This window comes from Phacochoerus africanus, chromosome X, assembly GCF_016906955.1.
Source record: "Phacochoerus africanus isolate WHEZ1 chromosome X, ROS_Pafr_v1, whole genome shotgun sequence".
NCBI lineage: Eukaryota > Metazoa > Chordata > Mammalia > Artiodactyla > Suidae > Phacochoerus > Phacochoerus africanus.
Window position 1 is genome coordinate 48,982,133 of NC_062560.1, and position 23,445 is coordinate 49,005,577.

The 23,445-nt window shown below is 36.8% G+C and overlaps 1 protein-coding gene across 4 annotated transcripts in view; it reads right to left on the reverse strand.

Annotated features, from left to right (window-relative positions):
* The window catches only part of PHF8 (PHD finger protein 8), a 106,452-nt gene that overhangs the window by 13,156 nt on the left and 69,851 nt on the right, over positions 1–23,445 (reverse strand). For all 4 annotated transcript variants that reach the window (XM_047764437.1, XM_047764439.1, XM_047764436.1 and 1 more), the window contains one exon: positions 8,800–8,895. In XM_047764437.1, the coding sequence (XP_047620393.1) occupies positions 8,800–8,895 (96 nt within the window). The remainder of the gene's footprint in view (positions 1–8,799; positions 8,896–23,445) is intronic.

Sequence of the window (23,445 nt, forward strand, 5' to 3'; positions counted from 1 at the left end):
GCTTTCTTTGAAAGCCTAGTACTAAAAGCTTCTCCCTGGGGAGCATTTATCAAAAATATTTAAAGGCAAGTGCTCTATGTCACAGCTGCTTAAGGTGAGAGATAACAGTTGTGGCAAACAATAGACCAACTCAAAAGCTGAAAAGGAAAAGTTGAGGAATAAGATATTCACTGGGGGTCAGAAAAACTACCACATATTTCTGGTATTTTGGGGAATCTAGAAAACCATATGCATGCATAGGGGCTATGTGCCTGATTAGGAAACACTTGAGAAATCCTAGGCCCTTACCACTTGCTGACTTTGAGGCTCTGTAAGGCAGGAAGTGAAAGCTAAAGCAGAGTTCAAAATTGCCTGCCTGAGTGCTGAAGACACATGCCAACACACCCATAGAACCCCTTGTCAAGCACTGGGAGATTTATTGACAGGTATTGAAGGAATGTGTCCAATCATTAGCTGACCACTAAACTAAATTTCTACTTTGGAGACATTTCTGATTTAATTTTGCAAATAAACAAACAATAAGTAGCAACAAAACAAATCCAAGAGAGTGAAGTGGAGAGTATCTGATTTCCAGAATTGCCACATTATTTAAAATGTTGTTTTCAAAAAATTAGAAGGTATGTAAAAAAACAAGAAAGGATAGCCACACACAAGGAAAAAGTAATCAATGAAAACTCTCCCTGACTTCCTAAACAAATTTGGACCTACTAGACAAGGTGTTTATACCACCTATTGCTTTTTATATTTTCTGTCCACATCCATGGCATGCAGAAGTTCCCAGGCCAGGGATCAAACTTGAGCCACGGCAACAACAATGCTGAATCCCTAACAGTTAGGCCACCAGAGAACTCCTATACCACCTATTTCAAAGAGGTTCAAAGAGCTAGAGAAGATAATGTCTAAACAACTAAAGGAGAGTATGAGAATGATGTTTCATCAAATAAAGAATACCAATAAACAGACAGAAACTATAAAAAGGAATCAAATATATATTTTAGAGTTGAAAGGTAACTTAAATGAAAATATTGCTAAAGGGTTTCAAAAGAAGATTTGAACAGGTTGAAGGAAGAATTAGTGACCTTGAAGACAGATCAACTGAGATTATCCAGTCTGATGAGCAGAAAGAAAAAAGAATGAGGAAAATGAGTTCAGCCAAAGGGACCTGTGGGACGTGATCAAATTTACCAATATATGCATATGGGATTCTCAAAAGGAGAGAGAAAAAGATGTAGAAAGAATTCTGAAGAAATAATGGCTGAAACTTTTCCAAATTTGATTAAAAATTAATCTCCGTATCTAAGAAGTTCAACAAACTTCAAGTTAGATAAATTCAAAAAGACTATATGTCATAACCAAAACCAAAGAGAGGATCTTGAAATCATCAAAAGAGAAATCATAACATAAAAAAGATTCTCAGTAAGATTGAGTTCACTGATCATCTGAAATCACGGAGGATAAAAAGCAGTAGATTTACATTCAAAACACGAGAAGAAAATCACTGTCAACCAAGAATTCTAAATCCAGGAGTTCCCATCGTGGCGCAGTGGAAACAAATCTGACTAGGAACCATGAGGTTGCAGGTTCGACCCCCAGCCTCGCTCAGTGGGTTAAGAATCTGGTGTTGCCATGAGCTGTGGTATAGGTCACAGACGCAGCTCAGATCTGGTGTTGCTGTGGCTCTGGCGTAGGCCAGCAACTGCAGCTCTGATTAGACCCCTAGCCTGGGAACCTCCATATGCCACGCATGTGGCCCTAAAAAGACAAACAGACCAAAAAAAAAAAAAAAAAAACCAAAAATTCTAAATCCAGCAGAACTATCCTTTGAAAATGGAGAAATGAGGATATTCCCAAATAAACAAAAACAGAGAATTCATTGTTAGCAGGCCTGCCCTATAAGAAATACTAAAGGGAGCTCTTCAGGTTAAAATGGAAGGATACTATACAGTAAATCAAATCCACATGAATGAAGCACTAGTAGGAGTTCCCACTGTGTCTCAGTGGTAACAAACCTAACTAGTATCCATGAAGATGTGGGTTCAATCCCTGCCCTCACTCAGTGGGTTAAGGATTGGCATTGCTGTGAGCTGTGGTACAGGTTGCGGACATGGCTTAGATCTGATATTACTGTGGCTGTGGCATAGACCAGCAGCTGCAAGTCCAATTTGACTGCTAGCCTGGGAACTTCCATATACTGCAGGTGCAAAAGCACTAGTAAAGGCAACTACATAGTTAAATATAAACATATTTTCATTGTATCTCATTTCTTCTCCTAATTAAAATGGCAGCTGCATAATGCAGTGATTATAACACTATGCTCATGGATACAAAATTTATAAAGACATAATCTGTGAGAGTAATGATATAAAGGTTAAAAGGAATGGAACTATATAGGAGCAAAGATCTTGTATACTACTAAAGTTGATATTCATCTGAATTAAAACTGTATAAATTGATATTAATGTTAATCCCCAGGACAATCACTAAGAAAATAATTCAAATATATATGGAAAAGAAAAAATTAAAATGGGACACTAGAAAATAACGATTAAACACAAAAGAAGGCAGTAAAAATGGAAAAATTGAGGAACAAAAAAAGAGTAAGACAGAGAAAACCAACAGAAAAATGGACAACATAAACCCTACTTTCTCAGTTATTGATTACACTGAATTAAATTCTCCAATTAAAAGGTAGAGATTGGCATTATGGATTAAAATCCATAATCTTACTATATGTTATCTTCAAGACACACACTTCAGATTCATGACTAAACTAATATCAGAAAAAATAGGCTTAATTGTCTAAGGTTAAAACTTGTTATAAGAAAATAAGGACATTTTATAATAATAAAAAGGTCAATTGATCAAGAAGATATGAGAAATATAAACCTATATGCACCTAACAAGAGAGGCCTAAAATACATAAAGCAAAAACTAGCTGAATTGAAGGGATAATCAGATAATTCAACAATAACAATAATGGGGTATTGATGGAGATTTCAATACTCCATTTTTCTCTAATGGATAGGACAATTAGAAGATTAGCAAGGAAACAGAGATGTCATGATGTCCAAAATTTCCCTTAAGAGGCCTTAGGGAAAAAAATAAAGGATGAAATAAATAGAGTAAAATGTTAGTTATTAATCTGGGTGATAAGTATATGTGTATTTATGATACTAATCTCTTTAATTTTGTATATATTTGGACTTTTTCATAACAAGAATTTTTTAAACATAAAGGAAAAAGATTGACTATTAATGTGCTTGTAACCATGTTAATTTATCATAGCAATATAGCATATTTAACCCTTACAAGGCTAATTTCATCATCCCTGTTTACTCTTTTAAATTAATTTAAAATGAGTTCCCCACAAAATTCCATTAGGATTTTTATTTGGGATAAGTGTTAAACATATACATTAATTAAATGACCCTTTACAAATGCCATTCTTTGTAATCAGGCCCATGCTGTACCTTATTTATTCAGGCCTTCTTTTATGTTGCTCAGTAATGTTTTGAAGTTTTCTTCATGTAGGTTTCACACATCTCTTCTTAAGATAATTCTGGGTGCTTTATATAACTATTGTTACTGTCCCCTTTGGTGTATTATGGTTATTACTGATATACGGCAATTCTTGATTCTTGGATATGTGGTTTATATCCAGTGATTATCCAATTTATTGAATTCTCATATTAATTTTAAGTTTTTTGGTTGATTCTCTTACATTTTCTAATTATACAATCATATCATTTCCTTCACTTGTCAAATACTTATTAAACATTTCCCATGTGTCAGGCACTCTGCAAGTTGCTAAAGATTCAATGATCAACAAAAATAATCATGATTCCCACCCTTAGGGTGCCTCATATCATGACAGTTTGGTCTCAATTTCTAATAGTTACAGTTCTTATTTGTGCTTCATTCCTAATTATGCTGTCTAGAACTTCTACAGCAATGCTAAATAACAGAAGTGATAATGTGTATATTTGTCTTATTCCTGATTTTAATGGGAATATCTTTAGTAGAATGCCTCAATCTTTTGGGGGTTAAGAATCCACTTTGAAAATGTGATAAAAGTTATTATTAGCTTTCTCTCTAGAGAAATATACATGTATATATGCATATACTTACATGAAAAATATAGTAGTGTTAATTATCTGCTCTCTTAATAGGGAAACAATGGATAAGATCACCTTTTAACATAGGAATAGTCATATTTTTTATGTAGAATGAAGAAAAAGTACCATAAATAAATTACACATATATTTGACTATTTCTTACTCTATAAGAAGGGCATCTGAAAAATCTTGAAGACCTACATGAATAAATGGGCAAAGGTCAGAAACAAAATTTACAAAAGACGAAATTATAATGCTAATACAAACATATAGGATAGGAAATGTCTAACTAAAGAAATGCAAATTATATCAGTGAGATGCTGTTGTTTGCTTACAAATTACCAAAGATCAAAAAATACCATGATAGGGTGTTCCCATTGTGGCGCAGCAGAAACAAATCTGATTAGGAACCATGAGGTTGTGGGTTCAATCCCTTGCCTTGCTCAGTGGGTTAAGGATCCAGCGTTGCCATGAGCTGTGGTGTAGGTTGCAGTGTGGCTGGGATCCTGCGTTGCTGTGGCTGTGGCTGTGGCTGTGGCATAGGCCGGCGGCTACAGCTGCGATTAGACCCCTAGCCTGGGAACATCCATATGCCGCAGGTGCGGCCCTAAAAAGACAGAAAAAAAAAAATACCATGATAGAATGTAAACTGGTGCAACACCTATGGAGAACAGTATGGAAATTGCTAACAAAACTAAATATATAACTACCAAATGATCCAGCAATCCCACTCCTGGGCCTATATCCAGAGAAAACTGTAATTCAAAAAAATACATGTGCCCCAATGTTCACTTCAGTGTTATTTACAATAGTTAAGAGATGGAAGCAACCTAAATGTCCTCAAAAGAGGAATGGATAAAAAAGATATGGTACATATATACAATGGAGTATTATTCAGCTATAAAAAATGAAAAATGCCATCTGCAGCAACAAGGATGGACCTAGAGATTATTATAATAAGTGAAGTCAGTAAGACACACAAAGACAAATACCATATGACATCACTAATATGTGGAATCTAATTAAAAATGATACAAAAGAACTTACTCACAAAGCAGAAATGGACTCAAAGATTTCAAAACCAATCTTATGGTTACCAAAGTGGAAATGTGGGGGGAGGAGGAGGATAAATTAGAAGGTTGAGATTAACATATATACACACTGCTATATATAAGATAGATAAGTAACAAGGACCTATTGTACAGCACAGGGAAATCTACTTAATATTGTGTAATAACCTACATGGGGAAAATAATCTGAAAAGGAATGGAGATTTGTACATGCAAAACTAATTCACTTTGATGTACACCTGAAACTAATGCAACATTTTATGTCAACTATACTCCAATAAAATTTAATTTTTAAAAAAATGCCAATTTACCCCCACATGAAAAAAAATTCATGATAGTGACTGCTTGTATTCAACCCAGTATCATTCCCCCTTTTTTGCTTACTAATAAAAATTATTTTTTGTGGAACAATAATGTACCTAACTAAAGACTACATTTCCTGGCCTTTCTGGCAGATAATCTTGACCATATGATGCAATTTCAGCCACAAAGACACTTTTTAAAAAGTGGAACTTTTTTTTTTTTGCCATACTCATGGCATGTGGAATTTCCCAGGCCACGGATCGAACCTGTGCCACAGGTGCAGCAAGGCCGGATCCTTAACCCATTGCGCCAAAAGGGAACTTCCTAAAAAATGGAACTTAAAACTCCTTGGGGAGGGGTGTTCAGCAGGCCTATTCCTTTTTTCCCTTTGCTCTTCTCTTCTTCCTGACTGCAGCTCAAACCCTTCCACTGGAGGTAAAGCAGCCATCTTGTGACCAAGAATGCCTGAGAGATTCATAGGCAGGCACTATTCCTAACTACATGCTCAAACCCGTAAAGATTCATAAACAAGTACTCTCACACATGGCTGGTGGGAGTAGAAACTAGTAAAATCTTTCTGGAAAACAATTTGGCAATACATATCAAGAGCTTTTAAAACATTCATATTAACAAGCTGTATTGGCAAGAGTATAGGGAAATAGGCACTCTCATGCTTTGCTTGTGGAGCCATCTCTAACATGTAATTGTTAAGTAAGAAAAACAAAGCATGCTTCCAATTAAGAAAGAGAGGGAAAGAAAATATATACATGTATTTATTTGTATGTGCATATATACAAATATTTCATGCATATCCTTTTATCTATTTGTATATGCACATCTAAAAGGATATGCATGAAGCCTGGTAACAGTGGATGACTCCGGGTGGGGAACTTGAAGGCTGTGGAACAGGGGTGGGAGGGAGACTTTTCACTGGATATCCTTATATACTTGGCCTTTCAAGAGTTTCATGGGAATCTATCCTAAGTTTATAAACAGAGATACAAATACTTACATATAAAAATGTTCACTCCTGCGGCTCGGATGCCTTGTTGCTGTGGCTGTGGCAGAGGCTGACAGCTGTAGCTCCAATTAGATCCCTAGCCTGGGAACCGCCATAAGCCATGGGTGTGGCCCTAAAAAGCAATTAATTAGTTAAAGTGTTCACTGCAAATGTTATCACTAATTGTAAAAACTTGGCAATAAGCTAAATGCCTCACATTAGAGAAGTTAGGTAAATCAGGTATATCCATGGAATGTTTTGTAGCCATTAAAATCGTATTTATAAAAATGGCATAGAGACATGCTTATGATAGAATATTAATTTTAAAGGCCAGATATATTTACTGGTTTTTAACTTTTGCAGTCAACTTCTAGTCAACATAGAGAATTAATCACAAGACAACGTTAACAACTTTGATCATGCAAAAGTACAGCTTATAGAAGGTTGGAGGAAGGAAGAAAGAATAGCAGCACTAATGTCCAATGTCTATATCTTAGGAAGTGGGTAATCAAGAGAGACCAATGCTGATGGAAGAAGAAACAGAGGTTAAGTTGATAAATCAAGAAATGGTGCTATAAACCCTATTATCTAAAGTTTTGGAAGCAACTACCAGAAAAATGAAAACTATAAGTTTGCCTCTCAGGCATGGGATTGGAAGCAGAGAAAGCAGAGGCAGAAGACCATTGCATTTCATCCTAAACTCCTTTGCACTATTTTATTTGCTACCAGATATACACATTATTTTGATTAAAAGACATTTTTTTTTTGGCTGTGTCCATGGCATGAGGAAGTTCCCAGGCCAGGGATCAAACCCTCCCCACAGCAGTGACCCAAGTCACTGCAGTGACAACACTGGATCCTTAACCCACTGCACCACCAGGGAACTCCTAAAAGGTAAAAAAAATGTTAAAGTTGGCTATATGACTGTGATTTCTGCCATAAAAAGAAAAATGCATAGGAAAAAAAGACTAGGAGGAAACACATCAAAACATTAAGAGTGGTTGCTTCTGGGTGGAAAAATAATGCATGATATCTTCTTTACACTTTCCTCTATTTTCTGTATTTTTCCATATTTTCTATTATGTTAATCAGCCAGAATGTATAGAAGAAAATAAAATCAGAAAATAGGCCTGAAGAAAGAAAAAAATATTTACTTGATTGACTAAGAGAACACTTCCAAGGACTGCCCTGTCATCACACTCCCCCAATTCCAAGCAAATACTAGAAAGGCCAAATAAGGCTGGATGTGGACAGTGGGCCTTTTAATACCTGGGGAACCACAGTGGTACTGTGATGCCAGCACCCTCTGTGGCAGACTATTGCAGTAATGGCTCTCAATTTGCTCAAGTGTCCTTACATGCACAGGAGGATTTTGCAGTTCCCACTCTCAAGAGATAGAATCTATCTCGCCATTCCTGGAATTGGCTTGGCCATGTAACTTGCTTTGGTCAATGGGACAATATAAAATATGACATGCAGAGGCTTGAAAAGTGCTTGCACATTGAAGCTTGTCCTATCTTGCTGTTGGACACCCTTCTGCTACCTTGTGAAAATGCTTAGGCTGGTCTCCTGGTGGGTGAAAGACCATATATAAAAAGACCCAAGCCACCCCAAATTAAGTCCCAGACCCGAGGGAGACTTTCTTAGACCATCCAGCCCTAGGCAATCTGGTCCAGACTAGAATAACGACTCAACCAACTGAAAGAATCATGAGAAATGATCAACTGTTTTGTAAGGCACTAAGTTTGGGGTAGTCTGATAAGCAGCAAAAGCTAACTGACATACCCAGCCAGTGAGACAAATAAAATTCATTATCCTCTGAATTCTATATTCAACTCAATAATCATTCTTCCTTATTTCCTCAGAGATGGCATCTCAGCCAGTACAGGTGACAATCTAAGGAGTCTTAGGCTTTGTAGAGCTCAACAGTTGGCAGAATTTTCCTCCACTGACAACATGATTATTGCCAAAGGGCCTGGATGATGGTAGTAGAATGTTCTCAGGAGTCTTAGACTGCTTGTTGAAGTCTGCTCAAGGACTTTTCTTTTTATCTTAAGCCATGTAATATCAAAAGCAACATACTCCATTATCTCTGGTTTTGCTGATCTGAGTGCATGAACTGTATCTTATTGACCATTTTTGCTCCAACACGTAACATGGTACCCGGCACAGAGTAGGCACTCATCAAATGTTTGCTGAATAAACGAATGAATGACTGAATCATATCTTCCTATATTAAATATCCCACCTACCCCAGTCTATTTTTCCCCCAACCATCCCCACAGAGTTTAAGGACAGAATACTAGATCACCTTTAGGACTCCATGGAGCATCATCTGAATTCTTCTTTTTCTTGGGTCGAGATTTCAAAGCAGGATCATCGTCGTCTGACTCCAGAGAAGGGTAAACTGCAGTGAGAGGGAAAATCAGGATAAAATGAGATCTTATCCAGAAGGATTACAACAGAAATGATACTGGGAGTTCCCTTCATGGCTCAGCAGTTAATGAACTTGACTAGGATCCATGAAGATGCCAGTTCAATCCCTGGCCTTGCTCAGTGGGTTAAGGACCTGGCATTCTGGCATTGCTGTGAGCTGTGGTGTAGGTTGCAGACATGGCTCAGATCCTACTTCATTGTGGCTGTGGCACAGGCTGGCAGCTGTAGCTCTAATTGGACCCCTAGCCTGGGAACTTCCATATGCTGCAGGTACAGCCCTAAAAAGAAAAAAAAAAAAAGAAAAAAGAAATGATACCTGAGCTCCTCTCCTTCCCCTACAACTGGACCCTTTCCTTAATCCATACTCTACTGCAAGAATTCCTGAATATGCCACATACTTTTCATGTCTTTCTACTTTTGCACCCTTGCTGCAGATATCCCTCTCCAAGCATCACCTAACTCTGATTTCACTCACTCAATATCCATTTAGCAAGTAAATTCATGAGTTAATGACCCTACAAAATTCAGCTTTAGATTCACTTCCAAAAGAAGCCTTCCCTCTCCTCTTAATCTCATTCAGATGCCTCCTCAACTCTCCATAGTATCCTGTGCATACCTCTACTGGTATTGTTATAGAAATTAAGAGATAACTAGTAAATCTGTCACCCTCAATTTATTGTGAGGGCAAAGACATGTATTACTTGATTTTAAACTATGGAAGCCAAACACAATGCAGAGTAGGTGCTCAGGGTTTGCTGAATTAATAGAAAAAGAAATGGTACACATATTCACACAAAGGGAGCAAAAAAACCACTTAGGCTAAATGGAAACATTACTGGAATTGAATGATGTGAATGATAAAACACACATATACAAGTATCTCATCCTACACAAATACATACAAACATCCAGTTTTATCATATACTTGCAACATCTACATGATTTAATGGGAAGATCTAAAAAGGTCCTACTGATGAGGTCAAACCATGCTGCTGCTAAACCTAAAAGAGAAGCAAAGTGAGAGTGAAAATTTCCTCCTAATGACTACTTCCATCCTCCTTAAAGATCAGCTTCAAATTTCTCTAGAATTTTACTTCATTAGAGAGATCCAATCTCTCACTGTAGGAAAATGAATGCTTTTTTTCAGGTCTTCCTCCTTGAACAAAGAAGTAAAAACTCTGCCTCCAGACTCATTAAAATTTTTTTTATAAGAAGGGTCATTAATTGTTCCTAGAAAGAAATGACTACTGGAAGCAGAGTTCTTTAAAAAAGGTCCCTTCCCTACTACCCTAATGGCCGCCAATGTTATTTTGTTGAGTTTGAAAGGTTTTTCCACCTAAAGGGAAGAAAAAGTATGGTATAGTAGAAAGACCTTGAATCTCAGGATCAATTACTTTGAAATCCTGGACTGACCCACTAGCTTTGTAGCCTAGGAGAAATTCTGTAAGAAATTCTACCTTCTCTCATAAAATTGAAATAATAGAGGCTACTTCTTTGTAAAGTTCTAAGGATTGAGAGATAATATGTATAAAGTAACATACAAACATTATAAGTTTCATGTCTTATTGAAGATGGAATAAGATGTAGATAGTAATTAATTCTAGATATTTAAAGGAAATGCAAGTTAAATATGCATTACTAAAAATGTAAGAGTGAGAGGAGTAATGTCCCTCTCAAAAACGATGGAGTTGGGAGCTCCAAGGATCTGTCCCTCCACTGAAACAAATCAATTAAACAAAAGAAATCAGTAACTTAGGAACTGAGGAACAAAAAAGATAAGACATTGAAAACCAAATAACAAAATAGCATAAGTCCTTCCTTATCAGTAATCACCTTTAAATGTAAATGGATTAAATTCAACCTTCAAAGGCAAAGAAAGGTATACTGATTAAAAACATGATTCAACTGTATATTATGTATGAGAGACTCACATTAGGTCCAAAGAAACAACTACACTGAAAGTGAAAGCATGGGAAAAGACATCCATGCAAATAGTAACTAAAAAAAGAGAGCTAGGGCTATACTAGGCTATATTAATATCGGACAAAAGAGAATTTAATGGCAAAGTTGTTACAGGATGTAAAGAAGGGTATTACATAGTAATAAAAGGATAAAAGGGTCATTCAATCAAGAACACATAAAGCAAATATTGATAGAACTGAAGGGAGAAACTGTTCCACAATAATAGAGACTTCAATATCTCACTTTCAATAGTGAATAAGACATCCACACAGAAGATCAATAAGGAAATGGAATACTTGAACAACACTATAAACCAACTAGACCTAATAAACATATATAGAAAACTTGAAAACTTCAGGAGTTCCCTGGTGGCTCAGTGGGTTACGGATCCAGCATTGTCACTGCTGTTCATTGCTGTGGCATGGGTTTGATCCCTGGCCTGGGAGCTTCTATATGCTCCAGCCAAAACAAAACAAAATAAAACAAACAAAAACTTTACCTGGAAAACATCATAATACACATTTTTCTCAAGTACACATGGAACATTCTCTAGGATAGACCATGTTTTAGCATACAAAACAAGTCTCAAAAAATTTTAAGAGAATGAAATCATATAAAGTATCTTCTCCAAAAACAATGGAATAAAACTAGAAATCAGTAACAGAACTGGAAAATTCATAAATAGGTAGAAATGAAACAAAATATTCTGAAAATAATCAAACAGATCAGAGAATAAAATCAAGAATGTGATTAGAAAAATTTTGAAATGAATGAACACCAAAACAAAACATACCAAAGCTATGGGATGCAGCAAAAGCAGTGCTCAGAGAGGCATTTATACATGTAAATACATACCTTATAAAAAAAGAAGAAAGATTTCAAACCAGTAATCTAACTTTACACCTTAAGAAAACAGAAAAAGAACAAACCAAACCTGAAGCTAACAGAAGAAAGGAAATAACAAAGATTTAGGCAGAGATAAATGAAATAGAGAAAAGAAAGACAATAAATAAAATCAACAAAATCAAAATTTGGTTCTTTGAAAGAAGATCAAGAAAATAGCCAGGAATTCCCGTTGTGGCTCAGTGGTTAATGAACCTGACAAGTATCCATGAGGATGTGGGTTTGATCCCTGGCCTCCAACTGGCCCCCTAGCCTGGGAAACTCTATGTGCCATGGGTGAGGCCCTAAAAAGACAAAAAAAAAAGAAAGAAAGAAAAGAAAATAGCTAAATACTTAGCCAAACTAATAAAGAAGAAGAAAGAGAACATATAGACATCTAAAATGAAAAATGAAAGTGGGGACATTACTGCAGAATTTACAGAAATAAAATGAATTATAAGAAATGACTATGGAAGTTCCTGTCATGGCTCAGTGGTTAGCAAATCCAACTAGGAAACCATGAAGTTGCGGGTTCGATCTCTGGCCTCGCTCAGTGGGTTATGGATCCGGTGTTGCCGTGAGATGTGGTTTAGGTGGCAGACGCAGCTCAGATCTGGCATTGCTGTGGCTGTGGTGCAGGCTGGTGGCTATAGCTCCAATTAGACCCCTAGCCTGGGAACCTCCATGTGTTGCGGGTACAGGCCCAGAAAAAAGACAAAAACAAAAAACAAACAAACAAACAAAAAACCAACAAAGAATTGACTATGGAGAAATTCCTAGAAGCATACGAACTAAACTGACTGAAGAAGAAATGGAAAATCTCAACTGGTCTATAACACGTACAGAGATTGAAGTAGAAATCAAAAAGCATCCAACAAAGAAAAGTTCAGGACCAGATGGCTTCACTGGTGATTTCTACCAAAAAACAGAAAAACAGAGAAGAGAATACATGTTAATTATTTCTACAAGGCCCTGATACCAAAGCCAGAAAAAGATACTATAGGGAAAGGAAACCACAGACAATATGCTTTATGAATATTGATGTAAAAATCCTCAATGAAATACTAGCAAACCAAATTCAGCAGCTTATTAAAAGGATTATACACCATGACCAACAGGGATGTACCATGTACATAGATTAGAAGATTCAATATATCTAAGGTGACAATTCTCTTGCAGTCCTTGTGTAAAAAAGTTTGGCGGTTCCTCAAAGAATTAAACATAGAATTACCGTATGACCCAGCAATTCTACTCCTAGGTATATGCCCAAGAAAAATGAAGAAAACATGTATACAAATGTCTACATCAGCATTATTCATAATAGCCAATAGGTGAAAATAACTCAAATGCCTATTAGTAGATGAATGGATAAACAAACTGTGGTATAGCCATACAATATAATACTACTCAACTATAAAAAGGAACAAAATAACAATAGATCTTGTAACTTGGATAAACCTTAAAAATATTATGGTAAGTGAGAAAAGCCAGACACAAAAGGTCACATACTATATGATTACTTTTATATGACATATCCATAATAAACCCATATGAACAGAAAGCATATTGGTGGTTAGCAGGGGATGGGGGGGACATAGGTAACAATTATTAATGGATCCAGTATATTTTTCTGGGGCCATGAAAATGTCATAGAAACAGAGAGAGGTGGTGAACTATACACTTTAAAATGTTTAATTACATGTAATATGAATTTCATCTCTGTAAAAAAATAAAGATTACAATCCTCCCTGCATTGATCTATATATTTTAACATAATTCCAATCAAAGTCCTAGCAGAAGTTTTGTGCATTCAGACAAACGGATTCTAAAATTTATATGGAGTAATGATAACTTGATCCCCTTGCTGTACAGTGGGGGAAAAAAAAAGAATGTGAAATGAGAAAAAAAAAACCAAAAAAAAATAAAAATGAATTAAACAATTCAGAAACAGATCCACACAAATATGGCCAATTGATCTTTGACCAAAGTACAAATGCAAGTCAATAGAAAAATAGAAACAGTGGACTTCAACCTAAACATTATACTGTAAGAATTTAGTCAAAATGGATCATGCATAGAAATGTAAAACCTAAAACCTAAAACCGTAAAATTTTTCGGTGAAGAAAAGGAGGAAATTATGACCTGAGTTTACACAAAGAATTGTTACTTAGCAAATAATGCCATTTGCAGCAACATGGTTGGACCTAGAGATTATCATACTAAGTAAAGTCAGACAAAGACAATTAATATATGAGATTCTAACATGTAGAATCTCATTAAAATGATATAAAAGAACTTATTCACAAAACAGAAACAACTCAAAGATTTCAAAACCAGATTTATGGTTACCAAAGGGTAACCTCCCACTGGTGGGAGGGATAAATTAGGAGGTTGTGATTAACATATACACACTACTATATATAAAATAGATAAATAACAAGGACCTACTAAATAGCACAGGGAAATCTACTCAATACTCTCATAACCTATATGAGAAAAGAATCTGAAAAAGAAGAGACACATGTATATGCATAACTGATTCACGTCGCTGTACACCTGAAACACGACATTTTAAATCAACTATACTCCAATAAAATCTTTTTTAAAAGAGCTGTTAAATAAGACAATAAAAGCATAAGCCATAAAAGATAAAACTGATAAATTGGACTTTCTAGAAAGTGAAAGTGTTTATGCTATGAAAAAAATGTTAAGAGAGTAAAAGATAAACTAAAGATTGGGAGAAAATACTTACAAATCACATATCTGACAAGAGACTTGAATTCAGACCATATAAAGAACTTTCAAAGTTCAATAGTTAAGGAACAACCCAATTTTTAAAAAGGTAGTAGTTGTTCAAACAATCTTTTTAAAGACATTTCAAAAAAGAGTATATATGTATGAGTGGCAAATAAATGCACAAAAAGATGTTCAACACCATTAGCCATTAGATGAGCCACTAAATGAGTTATCACTATACATTTATTAGGATGGCTATTTTTTGTTTGTCTGTTTAGGGTCATACCCACAGCATATGGAAGTTCCCAGGCTAGGGGTCGAATTGGAGCTATAGCTGCCGGACTACACCACAGCCACAGCAATGCCACATGTGCAACCTACACCACAGCTTACAGAAACTTTAACCCACAGAGCAGGTCCAGGGATCAAACCTGCATCCTCATGGATATCAGTTGGGTTCATTACCACTGAGGAGTAACAGGAACTTTCAGGATGGCTATTTTCAGTATACCGACAATATGAAGTGCTTAATGAGTATGTGGAGCAACTGGAACTCTCACACATTGCTGATGGGAATATAAAATGGAACAATCACTCTGGAAAACAGTTTGGCAGTTCCAATACAGTTAAAGCATCCATTGCCCACACAGTTCAGGAATCCCATTCCTAGGTATTTACTCTAGAGAAATAAAAACTCATGTTCGCACAAAAGCCTGTTCACAGCAGTTCAATTTATAATCACCCAAAGCTTTAAACAATTGAAATATCCTTCAGTGGGTAAATGGATAAAGAAACTGGTAGGTCCATACAATGGAATACTACTCTTCAATAAAAGGAACAAGGTATTGATATGCAACAACATGGATGAATCTTTTTTTTTTTTTTTTGTCTTTGTAGGATCGCACCTGTGGCATATGGAAGTTCCCAGACTAACTCTGAGTCAAATCGGAGCTATAGCTGCTGGCCTATGCTACAGCCACAGCAGCACCAGATCTGAGCCACATTTGTAACCTACACCATAGCTCACGGCAATGGTGGATCCTTAACCCACTGAGCAAGGCCAGGGATCGAACCCACGTCCTCATGGACACTAGTCAGGTTAGTGCCACAATGGGAACTCAATGGATGAATCTTAATGGCATTATTCTGAGTACAAGATGTCAGTCTCAAAATATTACATACTATATAATTCCATTTATATGATATTCTGGCAAAGGCAAAACCACAGTGATGGAGAATAATGACTGCCAGGAGTTAAGGGTGGAGGGAAGGTATGACTAGTAAGGAGTAACATATGGGACTTTCTGGGGTGGTTCTGTGTTCTAGTCATTATGGTAGTGGTTACAAGAATCTAAGTGTGTATACAGCAACAAAGCCAGTTTTACCTAATGTTAATTTAAAAAATCCTTTTTCAAATGGGAAGACAAACTGAAAATAAATGATCATGGAGTTCCTGTTGTGGCTCAGTGGTTAATGAACCCAACTAGCATCCATGAGGACGTGGGTTCAATCCCTGGCCTTGCTCAGTGGGTTAAGGATCCGGCACTGATGTGAGCCGTGGTGTAGGTCACAGATGCAGCTCGGATCCCGTGTCGCTGTGGCTGTGGCATAGGCTGGTGGCTACAGCTCCGACTGGACCTTCACCCTAACCTCCACATGCTGCAGTTGAGGCCCTAAAAAGACAAGAAAAGAAAAGAAATGAAGAAAGCTTTCAATTGGAGATGTTGTACAAAGAACATTAAGGAATAAAACCAAACCAGAAATTAATAGTTAATAAATAGCAGACAAACACTAGAGATAATTAGTACATCATCAAATAAAAAACAGCTAGACAAACTACGGTTAAAGACCACAATCAAATACAGCTAATTCAACTCAAAATCAGTAATTCTATAAATGTAAATCACCATTAGCAAATTAACAGAAAAACTATGTGCTTATATCAAAAGAAGCCAAAAAAATTTTTGATAAAACCTAATTCTACTCCTGATTTTATTTTTTTTTTGTCTTTTTTTGCTATTTCTTTGGGCCGCTCCCACGGCATATGGAGGTTACCAGGCTAGGGGTCGAATCGGAGCTGTAGCCGCCAAGCCTACGCAGGGGCCACAGCAACGCCGGATCTGAGCCACGTCTGCAACCTACACCACAGCTCACGGCAACGCCGGATCATTAACCCACGAGCAAGGGCAGGGACCGAACCCGCAACCTCATGGTTCCTAGTTGGATTCGTTAGCCACTGCGCCACGACGGGAACTCTCTACTCCTGATTTTAAAACCTCTCAAACTACAGAGACTCCCTTAAACTTCATGAGCACAGTCTATCAGAGACCTACATATTAAGTGGACAAACACTATCACCATTAAGCTTTAAAGTCAGAAACAACACAAGGATGCCCCCTAACACCATTACTACTCAGCAGTGTAATAAAACTAGAAAAATCTAGAGGTATGAATGCCAGAAAGAGGATGTTGTAGGCTAACTGTATCCCCCTCAAAATTTGGATATTGATTTCCTAACCTCCAGTACTTCAAAATATGACTGTATTTGGAGATCAAGCTTTTACAGAAGTAATTCAGTTAAAATAAGGCCACTGGGGTGGGTCCTAATCCAACCTGACTGGTGTCTTTTTAAGAAGACATCAGAATATACACGGGACACCAGGGCACACGTGCACAAAGGGATGACCAGGTGAAAAGGCAGCAAGAGGGAGGTCGTCTGAAAGGCAGGAGAGGCCTCAGGAAAAATCAATCCTGCTAGTACTTTGATCTTTGATTTTTAGCCTCCAGAACCATGAAAAAATTAATTTCTATTGTTTAAGCCAACCAGTCTATGGTATTTTGTTATGGCAGCTCCAGCAAACTAAGATAGGGGACATAGATCATCTACCTCAAGGGTCCAAGACAATTAACTGAAAAACTAACAGCTATTAGGAGGCAATTTTGGATTGTAAGGCAACCCAACACAGGACTAATATAGAAAAATTAATTATTTTCCTGCATACCAGCAACAGCCAATTGGAAAATATAATAGACAAAAAGATGTCATTTCAAACTACAAAATAAAATACCTAGTAATAAACTGAAGAGATAAACTGAAGAAGAGATATACAAGAAAGCCTGAATAAATTGAGAGACCATGTTTGAAGACAGAAGGAAAAGATCATGACTGCTCAAAGGTAAATGGCAGAATGATAGCAATGTCATCTAGAAGTTGCAGTGGTTCAAAGGTAATTTTCCCTGGCACATTGTTTTTAACCAGTAAGTGGCGAGTTTTCTCACGTGTCAGAAAAAAAGCCTTATTTACATATGAAGACCAACATACAAAAGCTAAAAATCCTGCAATAGCGCCTCCTGTCAGCAGAAAGACAAATGGCTTTGTTTTCTACAAAATTAAGCTCTGGTGGGAAAGGAGGATGAAGTTGTGAAGACACTTCCCCCTGTGCAAAAAACAACAACAAAAGACTGGAGACGACTAGGCTCTGGATCAGATTTTAATTTGATGAAGCTGGTGTCTATCTTGAGCAAACGTCCTCAAAAACCTACATCTGGAAGGAGGAAGCCTGAGACCAGGCAGAGTTTTAGGCTACAAAGGATCCAGTGACTACAATGCTAGGTGCAAATGCCAATGGGCTCTAACTGTGCAAGGATTATTATTAGGGCTATTGTTATCTGGGCCAGTGTTTTGGCTTCAAAGCTACACAGATTTTTGAGGGGTGTGCCCCTAATTTCTTTTTTTTTAAGCCTTATTATTTATACTGTGCACATTTTCAGCATGTTTTTCAAAAATGCATATATCAAAAGGCTCTGATAAAGGATGTCAGTCTCCATTAATATATAAATGCCATGCAATCCTAGTAGGATTTTTTTTTTGTCTTTTTGTCTTTTCTAGGGCTGCTCCCGTGGCACATGGAGGTTCCCAGGCCAAGGGTCTAATTGGAGCTGTAGCTGCTGACCTATGCCAGACCCACAGCAACACGGGATCCGAGCTGCATCTGTGACCTACACCACAGCTCACCGCAACACTGGATCCTCAACCCACTGAGCAAGGCCAGGGATTGAACCCACAACTTCAAGGTTCCTAGTTGGATTCGTTAACCACTGAGCCACAAAAGGAACTCCCCAGTAGGATTTTTCATGGAAAGTGACAAGTTGATTCTATAATCCATCTGGACTAGAAAAAGCACAATAATGGATTAGAAATTCTGGAAAAATAAGAAGTAGGTGGGTATACCGTTAAACTGCCATTCTAGTGTTGCTGGGCAAAGCAGGGAGAGGGAAACAGACAGAGGTTGAGTTTGAGGTTTTTTTCACAGGTAGGACTAATTAGACCAGGTCTAGATGTCTTGGTTATACATCAGAGTGATTGCCTGCTGAAGGTAGGATAGGTAGCCAGGGAAATCTGGCATGCCCTTAAGACCAATTACCACTCAATGCAGAGATGATGGGCTTGCTTGACATCTGTGTCCAAAACAAGTTCTACAAAGGGGACTTGCCCTACCAGACACAAGGCCTACAGTCACTAACCTACAAGGTACTGTCACAGGAATGGATAAATTAGTTTTATGGAACAGGATGATATTAATAGTATCTAACACACAGTACTTACTATGTGCTGGATGGACAATGTTCTAAGTGCTTTATGTATAATTCATTTAATCTTCACAACAAGCTATGAAGTACATACTATTATCACAGAGAGGTTAACTAGTTTGCCCAAGGTCATATAGCTATTAAGAAACAGTGCTGGGAAAAGAGTAGAGAAACGAATCCACATATATATGGGAACTTACTTTAAGACAGAAGTGGAGTTTTGGATTAGGGAAGTAACTGATGAACTAGTCAATAAATGGTATCGGGGGAAATGACTATCCGTGAAGAAAAAAATAAAGTTAGATTCTTACCTACCACAATTCATAAAACTTAATTCCAGAAAAAGAACTGAAATTTTAACTTGTATACAAGTTTTAGGTGAAAATAAAGTATTCTTACACAAAACAAATTTAAAAAGTTGATAAAGATGACTAGGTAAAAATTAAAATCTTCTACACACTAAAATAAGCATTAAGTAGAATTAATACTTTTACTTAAAAGTAAAACTATTAAGTAAAATTAAATCAAGCAACAAACTAAAGAAAATATTTTTCACCATGATCACGTAGGATTTACTCTAGGGATGCAATGATTCTTCAATATCTGCAAATCTATCAATGTGATACACCACATTGACAAATTGAAGAATAAAAACCATGTGATCCTCTCAATAGATGCAGAAAAGGCTTCTGACAAAATTCAACACCCGTTTCTGATAAAAACTCTCCAGAAAGTGGGGGATAGAGGGAACCTACCTCAACATAATAAAAAACATATATGAAAAACCCACAGCTAACATCATTCTCACACTGAAAAATTGAAAACATTCCTACTAAGATCAGGAACAAGACAAGGATGTTTACTTTCATCACTATTATTCAACATAGTTTTGGAAGTCCTAGCCACAGCAACCAGAGAAGAAAAAGAAATAAAAGGAATCCAAATTGGAAAAGAAGAAGTAAAACTATCACTGTTTGCAGATGACATACTTAGAAAACCCTAAAGACAGCACCAAAAAACTGTTAGAACTCATCAATGAATTTGGCAAAGTTGCAGGCTACAAAATTAATACAGAGAAATCAACTGCAATTCTATATACTAATAATGAAAGATCAGAAAGAGAAATCAGAGAAACCATCCCATCTACAATCAAATGAAAAAGAATAAAATACCTAGGAATAGACCCACCTAAAGAGAAAAAAGACTCTGAAAATTATAAAAAAAATTTTTCTTTTGTCATTTTTTTTTTAGGGCCACACCTACAGCATATGGAGGTTCCCAGGCTAGGGGTCCAATCAGAGCTGTTGCTGCCAGCCTATGCCAGAGCCACAGCAACGACAGATTCGAGTCGCGTCTGTGACCTACACCACAGCTCACAGCAACACCAGATCCTTAACCCACTGAGCAAGGCCAGGGATCAAACCCACAACCTTATGGTTCCTAGTTGGATTCGTTTCTGCTGTGCAATGACGGGAACTCCTTTTTTTTTCTTAATTACTCTTTTTTATTTTATTTTATTTTATTTTATTGTCTTTTTAGGGCTGCACCTGCGGCATATGGAGGTTCCCAGGCTAGGGGTCTAATCAGAGCTATAGCTGCTGGCCTATACCACAGCCACAGCAATGCCAGAGTCGAGCTGCCTCTGAGACCTACACCACAGATCACGGCAACACTGGATCCTTAACCCACTGAACAAGGCCATGGATTGAACCTGCAACCTCATGGTTCTTAGTTGGATTCGTTTCCACTGCGCCATGACAGGAACTCCCGAAAATTATAAAATGTTGATGAAAGAAATCAAAGATGACACAAACAGATGGAAAGATATACCATGTCCTTGGATTGGAAGAATCAATATTGTCAAAATGACTATAATAATACTTCAAGGCAGATTTACAGATTCAATGCAATCCCTATCAAATTACCAAAAACATTCTTCACAGAACTAGAACATAATATTTTAAAATTTGTATGGAAACACAAGAGACCCCAACAGTCAAAGCAATATTAAAAAAGAAAAATGAAAATGTAGGAATCAAGCTTCCTGACTTCAGACAATACTACAAAGCTATGGTCATCAAAACAGTATGGTACGGTACTGACACAAAAAAAGAAATATAGACCAATGGAACAGGACCAAAAGCCCAGACATAAACCCAAGAACCTATGGTCAACTAATATATGAAAAAGTATGGCAGAACATACAGTGGAAGAAAGATAGCCTCTTCAATAAATGGAGCTGGGAAAACTGGAAAGCTACATGTAAAAGAATGAAAGTAGAACACTATCTAACACCATATACAAAAATAAACTCAAAATGGATTAAAGACGTAAATATAAAGCCAGACACTATACAAGTCCTAGAGGAAAACAGACAGAATGCTCTTTGACATAAATCAAAGCAACATTTTGTCGATCCACCTCCTAGAGAAAAGACAATAAAGACAAAGAAACCAGTGGGACCTAATCAAACTCAAAAGCTTTTGCAAAGAAAAGGAAACCATTAAAAAAACGAAAAGTCAGGAGTTCTAGTCATGGCTCAGTGGTTAACAAACCCAACTAGCATCCATGAGGACACAGGTTTGATCCCTGGCCTGGCTCAGTGGGTTAAGGATCTGGCATTGCCATGAGCTGTGGTGTAGGTTGCAGACGTGGCTCGGATCCTGCATTGCTGTGGCTGTGGCTGTGGCCAGCGGCTACAGCTCCAATTGGACCCCTAGCCTGGGAACTTCCATATGCCACAGGTGTGGCCCTAAAAAAACAAAAGACAAAAAAAAAGAAAAGAAAAGAAAAAGAAAAGAAAGAAAAAAAGAAAGGAAACTCACAGAATGGGAGAAAATTTTTGCCAACAATGCAACAGAAAAGGGCCTAATCTCCAAAATTGTAACAACTCATACAACTCAACAACAAAAAAACAAACAACCCAAATGATAAATGGGCAGAAGACCTAAATAGACATTTATCCAAAAGAGACATACAGATGGCCATCAGGCATATAAAAAAATGCTCAATAGCACTAATTATTAGAGAAATACAAATCAAAACTACAATGAGGTACCACCTTATACCAGTCAGAATGACATCAAAAAGTCGACAAATAACAAATGCTGAAGAGGGTGTGGAGGAAAAGGTACCCCTCTTCCACTGTTGGCAGGAATATAAAATGGTACAATCACTATGGAAAACAGTATGGAGGTAGCTCAGGAAACTAAATATAGAGCTACCATATGATCCAGCAATTCCACTGCTGGGCATATATCCAGAAAAAACTTTCACTGAAAAAGATACATGCATCCCCTATGTTCAGTGCAGCACTGTTCACAATAGCCAAGACATGGAAACAACCTAAATGTCCATTGACAGATGAATGGATTAAGAAGATATGGTACATATATACAATGGAATATTACTTGGCCATAACAAAGACAAACTAATGCCATTTGCAGCAACATGGATGGAGCTAGAGACTCTCATACTAAGTGAAGTAAGCCAAAGAAAAAGACAAATACCATATGATATCACTTATTTGTGTAACCTAAAATATGGAAGAGATTATCCTATCATTAAATAACAAACAAACAAAAAACAGAAACAGATCATGGCCAAGAAGAGCACACTTGGGGTTTCCAAGGGGCAAAGAGGAGGGAGTGGGATGGATGGGCATTTAGGGGTTTTTTTTGGATGCAAGCTGTTATATTTTGAATGGATGGGCAATGGGAACCTACTGTACAGCACAGAGAAATATGTGTGATTGAGTCACTTTATTGTACAACAGAACTTGCTGAAATATTGTAAATCAACTATATTTTAATAGTAATAAAAAAAGAATATTTTTCAACATTTGTGGAATATGTAAAAAACACTCCAACAAATCTAGACTATATAAAGAACTCCTACAAATCAATAACTCCTACTAGAAAAATGGGTGAAAAACTGAATAGATAATTCACTGGAAAGGAATAAGGATAAACATATAAAACAAATAGACTTTTTTGCCATCAGATTGGCAAAAATTAAGAAGGCTGATAACATTCATTGCTCATAAGGCTGTGGGAAAACAGGTATTTCTTATATATTGCTCATATACTGACCCTTTTGAAGGGAATTTGGCACTATTAAAATTTATTTTGTATATACCTTTCAACTCAGCAGGTCTAGCTACCTTAGAGAAATGTTAACAGGCATATGGACACAAAAGTTTACTTACAAGGATTTTAGAAACACTAAAATTAAAAACAACCTAAATGTTAATCAGAAGGGAATGGCAAAATATATGATGGTACATCTCTTCTATAGACTACTATATAACAGGCAAATCTTAATGTATTGATAAACTAGATCTTTATGTACT